Raw genomic sequence first — 17,149 nt, forward strand, 5'->3', positions numbered from 1 at the left:
CAAAGGATGATACCACCATATTTCTTAGTAAGACATTTTCAATATCGATTGCATTAGAATCGCTCCTCATCATTAGGACCGTCAGCTTGACATCAATTAGAAACATCCGGCGTTGTTCCGCGACCTAGAAATGTGTATTAGCGAAATAGAAATTTTAATTAAATCGTTCGCCACCACCATCATCGCCTATCTCATCAGTTCTGGGTTGGCAGCCAGCAGATTCGCACAGTTTTATGGTTAAATTTTGTGCAATACTCGCTGACCCAGGATTTTATTAATAAACTTTCTAATTCCCCTTCTTTTCTCTCCATTTCCCCACCCTCAAACAGTAATTCATCATCGTCGTTCCGGAATGCAATCCGCCATGATTGATGGCCACAGAAGCGACGCCGGTGGAGACTCCGGCCTGGTCAAAGTTGGATCGTCAAATCCGGTCCTGACGGCGGCTGGCCGGGCAGCAGCAGCAGCAGGAGGAGGTGCAACAGATTTAGCAGAAGGAGTTGGTGGGGGTGGCGGAGGAGATGGTGAAGGAGGAGGAGGAGGTGGGAAAAGTCAATCGGAAAAGGTGAGATGGATTTTCTATCTGGAAATGGTTGTTGGATTGGATGGGTGGTATTGTTCGGTGGGGAGAATTTGAAATCGTGGCAAATATATCTCTGAATATTTTACAACGCAACCTATTTTATATAATTTTTCCTATTTTCGATATATAATAGTATTGTAAATGTGTTTGCATTTTAAACTATTTAATTTTTTTTCGACATGGTTCAGCGTTTTCCAGTTTTATCCACCATTTCGAGCAATTGCCCTGAAAGGTTCCTTAAGAACTTCGGATAATCGAATCATGGACAGAAAAATATTGTTTTTTTTTGTATTTTATTTTTTTTTGACACAAAATTCGAGTTCTCGAACCAGATTTTAGTTAAGGTTGATTGCCTGTTTCAATATCAAAAATACCTATTCTCAATAATTCTTCACCGCCATTTTGGCCGCCATCTTGGAATTTAAATATCCAAATCTCTTTAGACCATTTTTGAACTTGTTGCGACGTGCCCCGCGGAGTTGCTCGTGGCCAACGGCCACGAATAAAACACACGACGTAAACGCTTAAAACCTGAGTCGGGCGGAGAAGAAAACACCTAGTTGTCAGTGTCAGCCACCTCCGAACTGTCAGTGAGAGCCGCTCTCATTTCATGTTACTGTTCTTATGTGGTTGGGGAAGTATTGTATTTGAATGAAAATAAATTTATTAAAGTTTTTTTTTTCGTAAGTATTTTTGATTAAATACAGAGGCTTAAGTACCAAACATTTTTTTAACAAGGTTTTTTACTAACGATTAAATTTTTATTTGTAGTTAATCTCCGTACGGTAAAAGGTTTTTGGGCTCTTTGAAAATTAACTTCGCCATAACTTTTGCTATATAAATGCTACATGTCTTGAAATTTTCTGGCATTCCGAAGAATAAACTTTGGATGACCCCTATTGGAGCGTCCATGAAATAGTTACTTTAGAGGTTTCGGGGTCTTTTCGACCACAAATTTAAGAAAAAATCGCAAATGAAATCTTAAAATGTCCCCTTTCCGAAACCGACCTAGGAAACCGGATTTGGTCAATGTGGCTAGGACCAGAATCTGCTACAACCGAAAAATACTTTTTTGAGACCCCAACTTTAACGACCATGATGTTTTTTTTTACTTTGACCATAAATTCTAATGTCAGTACCAGGTGACTTTCCAGTTCCGGAAATCCGGAACATTCGAAAAGTTAATAGTCATGAGATGCATTTTCAATTTAACCATAAATCAAACAATGTTATGTTATAAATACATGTATTTAAATAAAAAAAAATCAGTGCAGTACAATGTAACAATGAATAAAAAAAACTTAAACAACCATGCTACGGCTGTCATACTTCCGTTTCCTCATTTTCTTCACACGGGCCGTCTTAGACTTAAAGCGAATGAATGTCCTGATGATCTTGCCCTTCAGATTATGGCACGAAGGAACTTTCAAGTTAAAAACAGACAATTTTACTTCCAGTTCAGCCAGAGCTGCACCACTGATTTTTTCTCCAGTCTGCCAGTGCTCATCCCAGCTAGCTTCTAGACACAAAACGAAGTAAAAAACAATCTGAGTAACGAAAACATACGGCTTTCTTCGAGCGTTGGCCAGCAAGCTCGAGTATTTGGCATAATGCTTTTCCAGAGGTGTTTTTCTTATGCAATGTTTCAGGCAACAATCGCGATGTTTCATTCTCTTGGCAATGCTACCAAGAACATAACCAGCGGTGTGATATGTGGCATTTGCCTCAGCGTTGTTATAGTGGGACAGAAGCTGCAGCGCTCTACTCTCTACGTACACAACAGGAGCATCTGAGTTGGTCATCACAATTTGGCGAGCAGCTAGGCTTTTTTTCTTCTCTAGCTTTTCCTCCTTGTTCTTTTGGTCAACATAGTCCATGAAGTTGTTCAAATAAGATCCTTCGTCCATGTCATACGAACTGCCCGGCACTTCCCGCATGTATTGCGAAATTGCGATAGTCCGTAAATGGCAACGGAATTGGAGGGCCGTTGGACGTTTTTGCTTGGAACGTACAACCGAAAACAGACTCTCCAAGCAGTTCTGGTCAAACCTCGAGCAGAAGACTTCCGAGTACCCTTTTTCTTCGATCAGCATTCTGGCCAAACGAAGTACCGCCGTTGTGCTCATGACAAACGCGAACTGCCATGGTTTCCAGTGACCTTCTGCTCCAGCCTAAAACAAAAAAAAGTTTTTATGTTGAATAAAACTATTAAAAATTAAAATATGTATAAATTGTTGCTACCTTGATGTCCGGGATGAGTTTAACCATCATATTCAAATGATTCGTAAATGTAGGGTCCGATGCTTTCAACGAAAATTCGCTGGTTCGAGATGTCATCACTTCGTACCAAAGAACGAGGTCTGCTATGAAAGCGGCCGTTGTTTTCAAGCACAATTCTCCGGTCTGATCAGCCAGGACGTTAAGAGCGGCGGCCAAATGATTGTTGCAGTACTTCGTGGAGTTGCTGACTTTCATCTTGTCCACGTTGGAAATTTTGAGGTGCTCGAAATCAACGTCAGCAGGCATCAGGTTATAAGCCATTTTCACGCGCTGGTTCTGCTCAGTCTGGACTAGTCTTGTCAAGTGAGCTGTGTCCACGATGTTGGAGTTCAAACTTCGAAGACTGACGTACCAATCTGGCAACTTGAGCACAGAGTTCGACAACCAGCCCTGTACAATGTTCTTGAAAACATGTACGGGATCTGGTATGAACTCAAGCGTACGCCCGGGAGCCACCGGATGTGGGATAGCGGAAATCGCACTTAAGCTGTCCTTCTTCGTGCTGACTCCATAATCATGCCACATTGTTCGGTTGGCAGCTCCATAATCAGCAGTGAAGAAATGGATTCTCAGACCGATGGATTCACACTCTTGGATAATAGTGTCCACCCTGGACTTCAGCGCGCCTTTTGGAATAGAATTTCCCGTAAAATCGTAGGCAATAACCTGCTTCCATCTCACTTTGATGCCGACCAGCATGAACACTATGGCGTGGGTGGCCAGATCATCACTCGGTGGTAGAGTTGTTTTGCCGAAGTTTTTATGATTGCTGGAGCATAAATCTTCCCCCTCATCGATCGATACTTCGTCGAGTACTCCACCACAATCAAGTTCATCGTCGCTCATCGTAGGAACCTTGATTTTTAAAAATTCATGGAATTCCCGAAGATATCCTGTAAATTAATATTAGTTGAATTAACTAGATGCAAATTACTTCTCTGTTTTGCTAATATTTACCGGTGTCAAAATGAATCGATTGGAGCCGCTCGGTTAAGCTCCGGTAGCTAGGAAGGACTACGTACGGAAGTTGTCGAATCGTGTCGTAGCCACTACCACACACGAAACGGACCTTCAAACCTTCCAGGACCATTTCCTTGGACCACTTCTGCACCCGTGTGATTCTCCCCAGAAGGACATCCGATTGGTTTTTATGAAAAAGTTTGATCAACTTTTGCTCGTTCGAAGATTCCTTTTCCGTTTTGTCCTCGTACTTTCGTTGCCACATCAGAGCCTTGGACTTCCAAAAGCTGGTTTTTCTTTTCCACTGCTTGATCGTCCTGGAAAAACAAGTTGAAAAAAATTAACAATATTTGTTTTAATTATCAATTATTTATCATTACTTGGCGCATCTGATGTGGCTTGAAGAGGAGCGCTGGGATTTAACCGGTGGCTGATCTACAATCGCCTTGCCCGGGCTGGCGCAAATTTTCGCAGTTGTCGTTCCGGTGACAGGTTCGTCATCATCCGACTCATTCCACCGAGTACAGCTCAGAATAAAATCCACATAGTTGTGGTCTTGCAGCGCCGGCGAAGAGTATAGCGGAAGAGGAACATTCGGTCGGGATGTTTCCGCTTCCTCGCTATCCGAGTCAACCTCAAGCTCGGCGGGAATGCTGGGGACCGCTGTTTTCTTTCGCTCTCTCTTTCCGCTTTTGTCCACGACGTAGTCCTCGTTGGTAAAGTGCGCCTAACAATTGAGATTACAATTTAGAATAAGCCATCGTTTTCGAATAAATGCTTACGCTGCAAAGCCGGAAACTCGACTGAATAACCACGTCCTGCTTAAGGCCGGCAAATTCTGTCCACTTCCTCCGTAGCTCGGGTTCTGCCGGGAACCGATGGAACTGAAGATTCTGGAAATATTCTGAATTTCGGCCGCAGTTCTTCTTTTTGCACTTCATTGCGAGCAGAATAAAAAAAATGACGCAGGTTAAAGTGCGAAGTAGCAAAAACTTGTGACAGCTGCTGCAAGCGATCCGCGTATACAACCAAACATAAGTGAGAAAAGTTGCATCACATGAGTCATGCATGATCTTGAGCACTGTTTTGAAATTGTGTGGCAAGAAAATTAGCGTTGTCAAGAAAGCGCGATGTTGTTTGACATGAAATTTAAATAAGAGGAAAAATTATCTTGCATAAAATAACAAAAACAACAACAAGAAAAAATAAAGAATAAGAAGACCTCTTCGCTTCTCCCTCCCAGATTAAAACTATTTATTTACACAGGTCGGGAGAAGACATTCTCCACGACCACACAGAACAAGATATGGACGAACAAGAACGAATCACGATATGAATGACGATAACAACAGATTAAAAACAGTTGAACTGTTGTTGACATCTCCGGATGACAACTGAGTTGTCACCGGAGAGCCCAGTGTAAATACTCTGGCTGGCATGGCAGTGTTGCCAGAGTACTGTTCCAGTTATCCCAACAGAACTCAAAGGTCCAAAACAATAACTTTTTTTCGTGGTTAGATTATCCGAAGATCGGATTATCCGAATTGATTTTATTTTTTCCGAAGACTTCGGATAACCGAGTTTGGACATTGGAATTCTCAACCATTGCTCAGTGAAGCTGTTTTCGTGAGAATTACCTGAATGAGGCTATCTGGAGTTTTTTTTAAAGGTCCAATAAACCAAATTTCCAGTTTTTGCTTTTTGGGCGTTTTTAAAACCGCCTTCAGTCAGGGCTATTAAAAAACACCCAAAAAGCAAACACTGAAAATTTGGTGTATTGGACCATTAAAAAAAAACTCCAGATATCCTAATTGAACAATTTAGTCCTATCGAACGGTCTACTCTATCGGTCAGCATACCGGCTCGCTCAATAATTTACCACAGTTCGACCCTTTTCCAATTTAAAGATTCTTCCACAACCCGTACAATTTTCCACCGTTTTACGTAAACAACCAACGATAGAAAGCGTATTTCGAGATTGACGTCATTCGCGTCCGTTTACGTTTACGATTTTGGCTGGACTTCTGGGATTTCTCTAAATATTTTGTATATGTCCTCTAACCTTTTACTCTTTCTCTCTGTCTCTCTCTCTCCCTATTTCCAGCTGGCCGTACATCTGATTGTCAGCTTTCGTGACATTTGTGTGTTTACGTTGGTCCTTCCGCTGGGCACTCTGTTTGTGTGCTTCGTCACGGCGTACGTCTTCCAGCCAGAGGAAATCCACGAGACACACTGTCGGGTAGGGGTTTTGGCACAGTCTTCGTACGGAGAAGAATCAATTTCTAATCGTCATCATATTTTGCTTTCTTTTTAGGTGTACAACATAATCCCGTCGATAAGTGCCATCACCGGCGTTAGTCCCCAGCGTTACCTGTGGCGGATCTCGATAGCCCTGCACATCGGGCCGAGGTTCGTGATTGCCTTCGTCTACAAAAATTACTACCGCGCGCTGATCAACGAACTGCTCGATCCGTTGGTGAGTTTAATTAACAATTATTACGGGGGAATTATATGAATTATATGAATTAAAAAGAATTATTCCAATGCTCTTGAAGTTTTATAATTTTCTCGATGAGTTTTCTGAAAAAAAAAAATCAATTGTATTTTCTGGTCAAGTTCAAATTTAGTGGCGATGCTAATATCATCAAACAAGCCAGAATCCCGATTTTAAATAAACTTTTGAAAACCGTCACAAATCATACATGGTTGATCCAGGACTCATTTTAAAAAGTAATTAATGTCGAATGGTACAGTCTATTGTCGAATGAAATATAGTTTTCAGTGTGTGTCGCCCAAGTGAAAAATTTAAGATTATTTTCACATAGAACTCATATTTCAACATAAGTTTTTACCTCACCATCGTGTTCCTGAGAAAATTTTACACAGGATCCACTTTTTACCTCGTTGAGGTTGAAAATAAGGTTTATTTGAATCAACAAAACATTTAGTTGATTAACAAAACATGTTTTTTGTTGAATCAACGCTAAACGTCAAAGCAAGGTTGATTCAATGCAACATTTTGTTGATTATATTCGAGCAATTCCATGTCAAATAGAGAATCTGTTGCTCCCGACCCTCTCTGATTTCAATAAAACTGAAACAGCAATGTTTAAATTACGAAATCTAAAAAAAATCAAATCAAATTATTCGCTCTACAGCATTGCCTTGGGGTTCTCGATTGCGAGATTCCTACTCGAAACTAGGTGTTCGAAGGTTTGATTGTTGAGTTGAGGCAATTGCATACCTCTTTTTACACCTTAGCTTCCATCCACCCCGGGATTCGAACTGACGACCTTTGGATTGTTAGTCCAACTGCCTACCAGCGACTCCACCGAGACAGGGACTTAGAGAGACGACTCCTACACCTGGACTGAGCTAAAAACCTAACCTTTTAAGGTTAGTCTGGGGCCAACATTTACTTCCCTTCCGACGGAAGGCGTTATCAGACAAATCTCGTCTCGAAAAATGCCACCGGGATCGTCTGGAATCGAACCCAGGCTGACTGGGTGAGAGGCAATCACGCTTACCCCTACACCACGGTTACGAAATCTAGTTTTAGATAAATTACGCCCTTTTCAAGTGTCATTCTCAAGTGAAACTGGATCCATATACACAAAAATGGCTTACATGAGCGAAGAATAATATGTCTACAAAGTTTTATTAAAATCGGAGAGGGTCGAGTAAAATTGAACCTGATTTGTTTTTGTTTTTGGACTGGTATTGCTCATTCAACAACACATTTTTGTAGAATAAAACCTCGGCTAAGCTGATCGTACACAATCGATGTTCCCCTCTTCAGATCAACCGAGTTAGTGAGCAGCATTCGTTAAATGGGCTACGATCTCAGCCCAGTTAGCGAACAAGTACTGTACACCAGTAGTTTTGAGCACTCTGGAGCTCGGTATCCAGATTTTAAAGCGAAGATGGCGTTACGAATGGTTCACGCCCGAAACGTCAAAATCGGGCAGTGTTGTTGTTGTTGTTGTTAATTTCTTTATTTCCGGCAGCTTTAACCTTTCGGTCATTCGCTGCCCCAATCGCGCAGTGGTACCAATATTATAATAAAAGTGTACCATGGTATGACAGCAACACTTTTTTTTCTAATGTTGGTACCACTGCGCGATTTTGACATATCTGGAGTACACCATTCGTAACGCCATCTTTGCTTAAAAATCTGGATAGTACAGTTTGGCAACCGCCAAACTTGTTTGCGGCCAACTCGCCAATAAAGCAAAATGTATGCAGTGAAATAAACAAAATTGCCAACTGTCAAACTGTCGAAAAGTGCGAGTTTGTTTGTATGTTTGTCACAGAACTAATACCTCCTTTATGACATGTCCCAAGGATTGTACAGTTAAGTAACGAAAACATGTATTTTTTGGGATTTTAAAAATCAAGAATCAAAAAATCAAATTTTGGTCTGTAAATTAAGCTTTGGTTGTGGAAATGGATAAAAAGTTGAGAACTTAGGCCGATGCAAATATTTTTCAAAGTTTTTGTCCCTCGGCTCTGGCCGGGGTCAAAGGGGAGGGGGGACAAAAAAATAATAACAAGCCAGAATTTTAAAATTTCAGTGAAAAAACTCTTGAAAAATACATTATACACCCGTATAGCTGATATGCATGCATTAGTTAAAAAAAAAAAATACGGATTAAAACAGCTGTTCAAGACATATTCTTGCATAATGTCTTGATTTTTTTATTGTTATCGGTAAAACAGGAACAGAACAACAAAATCAGTACTCCGATATCTAAATTTATTGCTCTAAAATCTCCTGTATCTACTCAGACTGTAGTTGATTTCCCCAGTTGGCAGTAGTGACTTAAAGATAATATGATAGATATGTTTTATATAAAACATGAAATTCTAAACTTATCGAAAATATTACATAGAGTGGTATAATTTTATTTGTTGTCGTCTTTAGTTTTTTTTTTCAAAGAATTTGTTGAAGCTTTAAAACATAATAAATAAAGCAAAGATATAAATATAAAAGATTTAATTTAAATCACATTGCACAGTGGTCCAGATCGCAAAATTAAGTGGAAGTTTTGGTGTCTTCAGAAGAGTTGTTGCAAATGAAAGGTGCAACTTTTGGTTTGGTTAAAAATTAGGGTGGTTCACGATTAGGGTGACTTTGAAAATCTAACTTTCAGGAATATTTTTGGGATTTTTTTCGTCTTCTAGAAAGTTTTTGGGCTTGCCAATTCAAGCAACTTTGTTCCACAACCAAATTTATAGAAAACATCTGAGCAAACCTTCAAAAATCAGTATTTTGAACGTGGCAATTCAGGGTTAAGTTTAAGAGAAAAGTGATAGTCGAGGCCAGCGCCGTACCTAGGGGTTGGCGCGGTTGGCGACCGCCAAGGGTGCCAGCCCTTGGGGGGCGCTGAAATCGATGATTGTACAAAAATTTTATGTCAACTATAACATCCTCACCGAGCCACGTAGCCCAGTGGTAACGCTTCCGCCTCGTAAGCGGTAGATCGGGGTTCAAATCCCGGCTCGGACCAACAGAACTGGTGATCTTTTCCCTTCTGGATTCGATTGCTTAGTAAAGGGAAGGTAGTGTATTGTATTGTTAACATTATTGGACCTTATCAAGACACCTTAGGAAGACGACCTATGGAATGTTAACATTAACCTTAACATGTTAACATTAAGTTGATTAATTAACTGTCACTGAATCCGCTTTCTAAATGCCGGCCCCGATACTCTTCACGGGTGTTCCCCTCAGGAACAGGGAAAGATTTACTTATAACATCCTCATTAGATATTTGAAACAGAAAGGGCGCCGAATTATAAAATAGAATTATAAAATAGAATTAAACAGGGGCGCCAAAGCCAATTGTATGAATATTTCTACTGAAGTGTTTTTGAAAATTCATACTTTATGCTAAATTTATTTTTTCATCAAAGAAGGGGCCGCACAATCAGCCAAATTGTGAAAAAAATATGGTCATATTTTGAGCTTCTTTGAAATAGGAATTATTTTAACATGAAAACATATACCTTTCTTTTGAAATTTTAACATTCTCGAGTTAAAAAAATAGCATTTGAAATATTTTCAGCTCGATTTCCCCTTTTATAATCAACTTCGTGCAATGAAATTTGCTGTAAATTATCACCAATAAGACTAACATTATTTGTTCAAGAAAAAAATGTTTTACCGAGCACATCACTTTTTCACTTTGAGGTGATGTTTACTTTTTAAATCGGCTAGTAAGCTTTGGCAATAAAAATCGACTTAAAAAAAAATCTGTTCAAAACAAAACAATCAAAAAAAATTTTCAAGGTTTGAAATTTATATAGTTTTGCGCAAAAAATATTTGTCTGGAATATAACATTTAGTTTTACGAATTAAAAATAAACAAATAAATACTGATGAAAAAAAATCAATGCAAACATAATTAAAAAAAAAATAAAATTATGAAATATATTCTCAATTATCGTATTGGCAAATTACTCAAAATGAATAAAAATTTCTTATCTTTATGTTTTTTAAACTTTTTTTCCTAACAAAAAAAAAATCGTCAATACTTAGAAATTTTGGAAACTTATGATTGCAAAACAACTGGACAGGTGTATAATGCATTTTAAAACACTTTTTTCATTCAAATGTTGAAACCGTGGCCTGTAATTTCAATTTTTTAACTTTTTTATTTTTTTAGTCGGAGTCGAGAACTTCAAAAAATATTTGCAAAGGCCTAAATTGATTTTGACGAAATTTTGTTCTGCCGCTGCATGTTGAAAAATTATACTTCGATGCCGGTGTGCTCTTTTGAACTAAGCTTGCTGGGATTCCTATCTAGATAGAACAAGAGAGCACACGGGCATCGAATTATTATTTTTTTCAATTTTGAAGAAGGATTTTTTTTCTTTTTTCGTTGTAATTAACAAAATGAAATCCAAAGCCAAATCAGCTAATTATTTTACGAATCCGGGAAAGTTCTTTGCTTATACAATCAAATTAATACTAGATCAGATCAAATTATGCAGGCTTAAAAATATAAAATTAGCTAACAAGTTATAGCAAAATTTATCATGATTGAGCATTTAATTCTGTGCATTTATCTGAAAAATAAATTAAAAAAAAAAAAAACAGAAACCTGCTATCATTATCGATTTTATGAAATATGAGAAAATATTCAGTCAACTTAACTCCTATTATAAATTTTCAATTCAACCTATCTCATAATATTTGAAAAATAAAACATAAAATAACTGTGTATCTGAATTAAACCATTAAGGTCTCCAATTGCAATTATAAAATCAAAACTCATATTGAAGCAATCATTGAAAATTAATATCAATTTATCAAAATGCTTGTAAATTTGGGAGGGGCGCCAAATTGATGCTTCGCCAAGGGCGCCGTGGACCCAAGGTACGGCTCTGGTCGAGGCACTTTTAGAGCTCCAAAAACGTTTTTTTTTTATTTTTGACATGCCAATTTGGACATAAGAGTCAAAAGTTACAGCCATTTTAAGGTAAAAAAGATGCAAATTTTAAACATAAATATCTCAAAAAGGCGCAAGCCAACTATTAGTTATTATTGTTGCAGTTTTATAGAACCATTATTTTTGAAAAACGAGGAAAAAAGTCGATAAACTTTTTTAATTTTATTTTTAAAGTACAATCAATGTTGTAACTTAAAAGTGCCTTACTTATAATTTAATGTCCCGTTTTCAAGTTCAAGTAGCCTCCTAAAATTCATTTTTGTATAAAAAGTGGCATTTTTACCTATGGAAGTTATGACCAAGCTTAAAAAATCTCTGAACGTATTTTTTTCTGAAAAGATACATTAAAGATTGAACCAATGCACCAACATTGCAATGTTTGCCTATAAACAGCCTCTGAAAGAAAAGCAAATTGGAAATATGAAGTTTTTTATAAACCACCAAAATAGCATCGACTCAGCAAATAGGTATGCGCAGATTTTGAATATCAGAATATAAAATATCGTGCCACCAATTGGTAGTTATTTGTTTTGTGATTGAAATAAATCATAAGCGAAACCCAAAGGTGAAAAAGGTGAATTCTAATGGTAATGCTTTTATTCTATTATCTTATTTTTCAGAGCATAAAAAAGGCTAGCCGTTTGCTCAAAATCGTGTACTGCTTGAACATGGTGGAGATCTGCGCCCTACTGGGAGTAACATACATTTCCAACAAGGAAAATTACCGTGAGTTCGATTAACTTTATATCAATCATTCTATAAATAACATATCCTTTATTCTTTTTTCCAGCCCTCCACGAGAAGGTCTTCATCATATTTATGATCTCATCGCTGTCGTACATGCTGGCGACGCTGAAGCTGCTGAAGGTGCTGCAGCCCAACGGGCCCCAAACGGCGCACGAGGAGTCCGCGCTGCGCTACAAGCGGGCCTTCTTCGCCCTGTCGATCGCGTCCACCGTCGGGCTGATTCTGTTTTTCATGAAGCACCGCTTCCTGTGCCATGATTTGGGTAAGAATTCCGTAAGAAGTCTGTGGAGCTCAGGCTTGCAATTAATACAGATTTTTCAGCACAGACTCAACACTTCAACCATTTTTTCACTGTTAATAAATAAATTTGACCAAAAAGATGAACATTTTAAACAATTTATGGCTTATTTGGATTTTGGTAAACATATTTTTCTACAGAGTTATACTTGATTGAGTGTCTGGTCTGTGCCGAAAAAATCTGTACCTGTGGCAAACCTGGTTGAGCTGTCAAACGAGCGATGGTAGCGCCACTAGGGTTAAATGTGGTTGAAAGTCGAACTACGGTCTGTTTACATTTTGATTTTTCTCTTTCTGACAGCCTTCAGTTGGTTCGCGCTGTGCGAGTACATCGTGGCGTCCGCCAACATGGGCTTTCACTGCACTACGATGCTGGACTTCCCGACGGAGGACTTCCTGATTGCCAAAAACACGGAACGGTACCGGAAGAAGCAGGCCGCCCTCAGCTGGAAGCTGGATTGAGCGCCGTCGACGCGTGTCAGCACTTAATGGTAGTGAAATTTAGTGTTTTAGTTAAGTAGATGAATAAAGTGAAGAAAGGAGGTGAGGCCGGAAAATATTGAAACTTTTGGATTCCAGCAAAGGGAAGGCAGCAAGCGAAGCAAGAGGAACGAATTCTTATCTAGTGCTAATTAAAAAGAAGTAAAAAACAATACAAAGAAAACCGTAGAAGAGCAAAGAAGTATTTTTAAGATTCTAAGTATGAACACTATTTACTTACCAGTAAGCAGTACGTAGCAGTAACTAACAACAAAACTCTAGTCAATGTAGCCGAAATGTGACAGTTAGGTTGCGTCAGTGCTAGGTGGTTGCGTGCTGCGAACGCAACCAGTTGTTGAGTTTCGTGGTCGATGGGAAAACAATAACAGTCAGCTGACAGCTTAGAACGTCCTTGATTGGTGTGCCGTAGTAAGATGCTTCCCTTCGAAACATTCCTACTCTCTGTATCTGTGTACCTTTCCGTTTCGCTTTACACTAGATTACTAGAAACGATCTGTACCGTAAATCCTGTGAGACTACATCTAGATGCCTTCCTGTTTTCCTAGTTTAGACAAAAAAGACTATAGTATACTGTTAGTATTAGGTTTCCTGTGCCGTGAGTGTGAAGTCACAGACAAACAGAGCATTTCTTATTTACCGTCTACTATCGCCATCTAGTTGTAAACGCGTGAAGTACGCAAACTATCAAACGCTACACGATTAGCCGAAACTGACTTGTTTAACGTTTTCAGATACTAAAGAAATGCGGAGAAAACAAAACAGAATTCATCTCTGTTTGTCTGTGACAAATCCTAAGCTTCTTCGCACTGTGTTGTTCTTTTCCCATCTGATAGACGAATTCACGGAGGTAGCATTTTCCAACGAAAAAAATAACGCCAGATTGACGGACAAAATCCTCTATAGAGCAATTTAATTTAACCCTCCCTTCGAGAAAAGAAAAGTAAAACAATTGGAAATCAGAGCAAATTTTAATGATATAATCAAGTATTACCCAACAAAACAAATTGTATAGTCAAAATGAGTATAGAGCAACTTTCGAGTTAGAACCAGAGGCAGCAGCTAATCCCAATTCCTTATCGAATAGCAGAACGACAATTCTGATTGTGACATTAGAGAAAAAGAAACACTCACAAACATAACAAATTTGTACATTAATCAATGTACGTATAATTTTTCACTCTTTCCAGCGAACAATTGAACCAAATTGCAAATTGGATTAGGTGTCGGCGGAAGCATTAGTTGATAAGATTGGGCCAATTATGAATTAATTTTAAGAAATCACCAGCAAAAAGTACGCATTTTCACCACAACTGTCAAAGTGGCGCAACGATCGCTTTTCCGTGGGGCGAGACACTAGTGGCGTCCCACACGCTAATTTGAAAACCTTTCCAAAAGCTTCGATCCAACGATTTAGCACTGGCTTGCCCCTCGAGTGCCAACGCGTGTTCTGTCAAAGTGACACTTGGTTTAACGAGGGGCAGTTGGATTGTGGCCGATTTGCATGTATGATTCCTTTATTGTGATTATTTGTGGTTTCTTTTACCCACCCTTTTGCTGTTAGTTTGTTTAGTTCGAGCTGTCAGTGTGAGCTAATTGTTCGGTGTTTACCCTTTGGCTTATTTGTTATTTGTTGATCAAAGAGTCGGTAAAAAGAAAAATAAAAAAAAAAAACAAAAAAAAAACAATATGGCAATTACATATCATCGGAAAATACTCTCAAACAACGGAAACACGTTTTATTATGGACCAATGTTGAATGGTTCCATTGTTCTATTTGCCTCTTTGAAAAAAGTTCGTTTTGTTCCAAAACAATCATCTGTCTGAGTAACGCACAAAACCCTTCTTCTTCCCAGTCCCTTCCAAATCTGAATAACAAAATACTCAAAATGTTACTAAAATACGTACCCGATCGTTCGTTTCCTGTAATTTCCGTAATTCTGTGTACTTTTTAAACTAAAAAAAACGAATCAATTCACCCACCGTATCGATTATTTACGCAAGCTCTAAAACAAACAAACAAAAATCTCTGAATCTATTGAACAACTCTGACAAAAGAAACGTAAACAAAGAAAGATAAACAAACAAATGACAAGAGCCTAAAAGAACCCGTTCGGTGCAAGACGCTGCGCGAAGCGACAAAGCGATGGATTATTTGCTTAACACAACAACAACACACGATAACATCAAACAAAACAAAAAAATACAATACCGCGCAAACATTAGGACAAACAAAACAATAGAAACGCAAAACCAGTGTTGAAAACGTAAACAAAACGCATTTGTAATCGTGTCTTCTTTTTATTACACACAAACACACGGAAATCATAATCCACAAAAGTAAACAACGTTAAAACACACACACATACACGCTGACAAAAGCGCGCGCAATACTAAACAAAAATGTGTAAAGTAACTGTCGCAAGAAGCAAAAAGTAAACAGATAAAACTAAAGAAAAGAAAACACAGAGCAGACAACAGCTGTCGCTTCTAGATAACAAAACAAAAATAGTAAGGAAAAGAATACTCAAACCGTGAATGTAACTGTGACAAACAAAATTTAAAATAAAAGAAAGAAAGCGAATACTCAAGTCGTTCCGGTGCAAAGTGGAAGTAAATAAAGGTATTAAAATGATATATTAAAAAAACGAACAAACAAGCGCAAACAAATTTATTTCACAATAGAGTTCTTCGAAATGCCCAAAACAAGCATGGCCGAACGCACGTGGTCGGAAACGAAATCCACACGATGCAATCCACAGCGCTTGTTGCGCGTCACTCAACTCTCTGCACTCTTCCTTTTATGCATTCTCGTGAGTGCCGCTCGCGAGAGTAAATGGAAAAATGAGCGCGTTGAGTGAAACGCGCGCGTCGTGGGCGGAAAATTTGCATCGTGCATTTCCGCGTTGCGAAAACATTATAAAGGAAGGTGGGTGGGTAGTTTCGGAAAAGTTAACAATGTTTGATGTTATTTGTTGTGTATCAAATATGTACTCGTTTTTATTTAATTGTTTTGAAAATTCCAGGTTTTGTATTAGCTCACCAAGCAGTTTATTCACAAATAGATCGTGTTTTCAAGTAATTCAAATTATAGATTTTTGTAAAAAGATGTATTTTACAACCTATTAAATAAACAATAACGTGGTGTGTGGTTTTACCTTTATTCAAAATTTCAACTCTTTGTATGGAGCTTGGTTTTTCACCAGAAGAAATATTTGTAGATAATGACATGCATTCGCAGGGGTGCCCAAAGTGTTTGAATGTCGGGCCAAATTTGAAGCTCGCATGAGCTTGCGGGCAAAATAAGGAAAATTGTTTACTTGAAAAAACGAATCACGTTATTTCAATGTATAATACTAAAAAATGCATCGATCAGTCAAAGTGTTTTGAAACTTCAGGTATTTTTTGGACATTTCTGTCATTTAAATATTTGAATACAGAAAATGACAATTTTACAACAGTTTTCTTCCTCCTTTCCTCTAACTATCCCACATCTATTAGCTATTTCGAAGGTTATTTTTGCAATTTTTTCCCTTCTCTGTCCAATTCGTTCTCCTTAGTACCAGTAAACTCTCTCCCCATTTTGAACAAATCAGCTGTTGAAAGGTAGTCCATATCTCAGCTCAGGATAACTACTGCACCAATGTAATTGTTAAAGCAACCTAATAAAATGAAATGAAGTGTAATGAAAGAAAACCATAAAAGCCAAAATAATATTGTTCATATGGTTTTCACAGTATTTTTCATGCTACAACAAATATTTGAAAAAAAAAATTAAGCCGCTGCAAACATTTTTTCGAAAATGAGTGCCATTTTACATGATCTTTTAAAATGAGCCCATACTTTGGTCACCCCTGTATGTTTGGAATTTCAGTTTAACGACCCAAATTGAAAACAATATGTATGTTGGAGGCGGGTAGTCTTATTTTCCGTCATTGAGCTCAAATATGATTCCAAAAAACATTGACGATGGAAAAATAATCGACTATTTAAAAAAAGATAAAAAAGCTTGTATGTGCTTGTATGTGTCAGATTGCCATAGAAAATTGCATCTAAATATTGAAGTAGCTAGAATTATGTGAAATAGGCATTAAAAAATAGCCCTTTTTTATTTCACATGACTCAGAAAAAAATATTTTTGAGCTAAGACCACGTAAGTAAACAAATCGGCAGTGTTGCCTATTTAAGGAAAAATTCATCATGTACCTAAAGTTTGATTTTTGAAAAACTCTAGCAATTTTTCGTTTTTTTGTATTGCTCAAGCTTCCCAAAATTTTATTCGATAAGCTTGAAAAAAATTCCCAATTTCATTATCCTGATAAACTTTGAA

At 38.0% G+C, this 17,149-nt stretch overlaps 2 protein-coding genes across 2 annotated transcripts; one reads left to right on the top strand and one right to left on the bottom strand.

Annotated features, from left to right (window-relative positions):
- Nucleotides 1-215: 215 nt before the first annotated feature.
- On the top strand, nucleotides 216-15,378 carry LOC120432321 (post-GPI attachment to proteins factor 2-like). The gene is made up of 6 exons (XM_039597509.2): nucleotides 216-565; nucleotides 5,928-6,062; nucleotides 6,138-6,299; nucleotides 11,898-12,003; nucleotides 12,068-12,286; nucleotides 12,623-15,378. Exons 1-6 carry the CDS (start codon nucleotides 353-355, stop codon nucleotides 12,781-12,783), a joined length of 996 nt encoding a protein of 331 aa, XP_039453443.1. The 5' UTR covers nucleotides 216-352; the 3' UTR covers nucleotides 12,784-15,378.
- LOC120432311 (uncharacterized) lies at nucleotides 1,849-5,063 on the bottom strand. The gene is made up of 5 exons (XM_039597498.2): nucleotides 4,606-5,063; nucleotides 4,204-4,550; nucleotides 3,821-4,140; nucleotides 2,825-3,756; nucleotides 1,849-2,754 (listed from the first exon to the last, which is right to left on the bottom strand). Exons 1-5 carry the CDS (start codon nucleotides 4,891-4,893, stop codon nucleotides 1,885-1,887), a joined length of 2,757 nt encoding a protein of 918 aa, XP_039453432.1. The 5' UTR covers nucleotides 4,894-5,063; the 3' UTR covers nucleotides 1,849-1,884.
- Nucleotides 15,379-17,149: the final 1,771 nt, after the last annotated feature.

This window comes from Culex pipiens, chromosome 1 (genome assembly GCF_016801865.2).
Source record: "Culex pipiens pallens isolate TS chromosome 1, TS_CPP_V2, whole genome shotgun sequence".
In the NCBI taxonomy this organism is placed as follows: domain Eukaryota; kingdom Metazoa; phylum Arthropoda; class Insecta; order Diptera; family Culicidae; genus Culex; species Culex pipiens.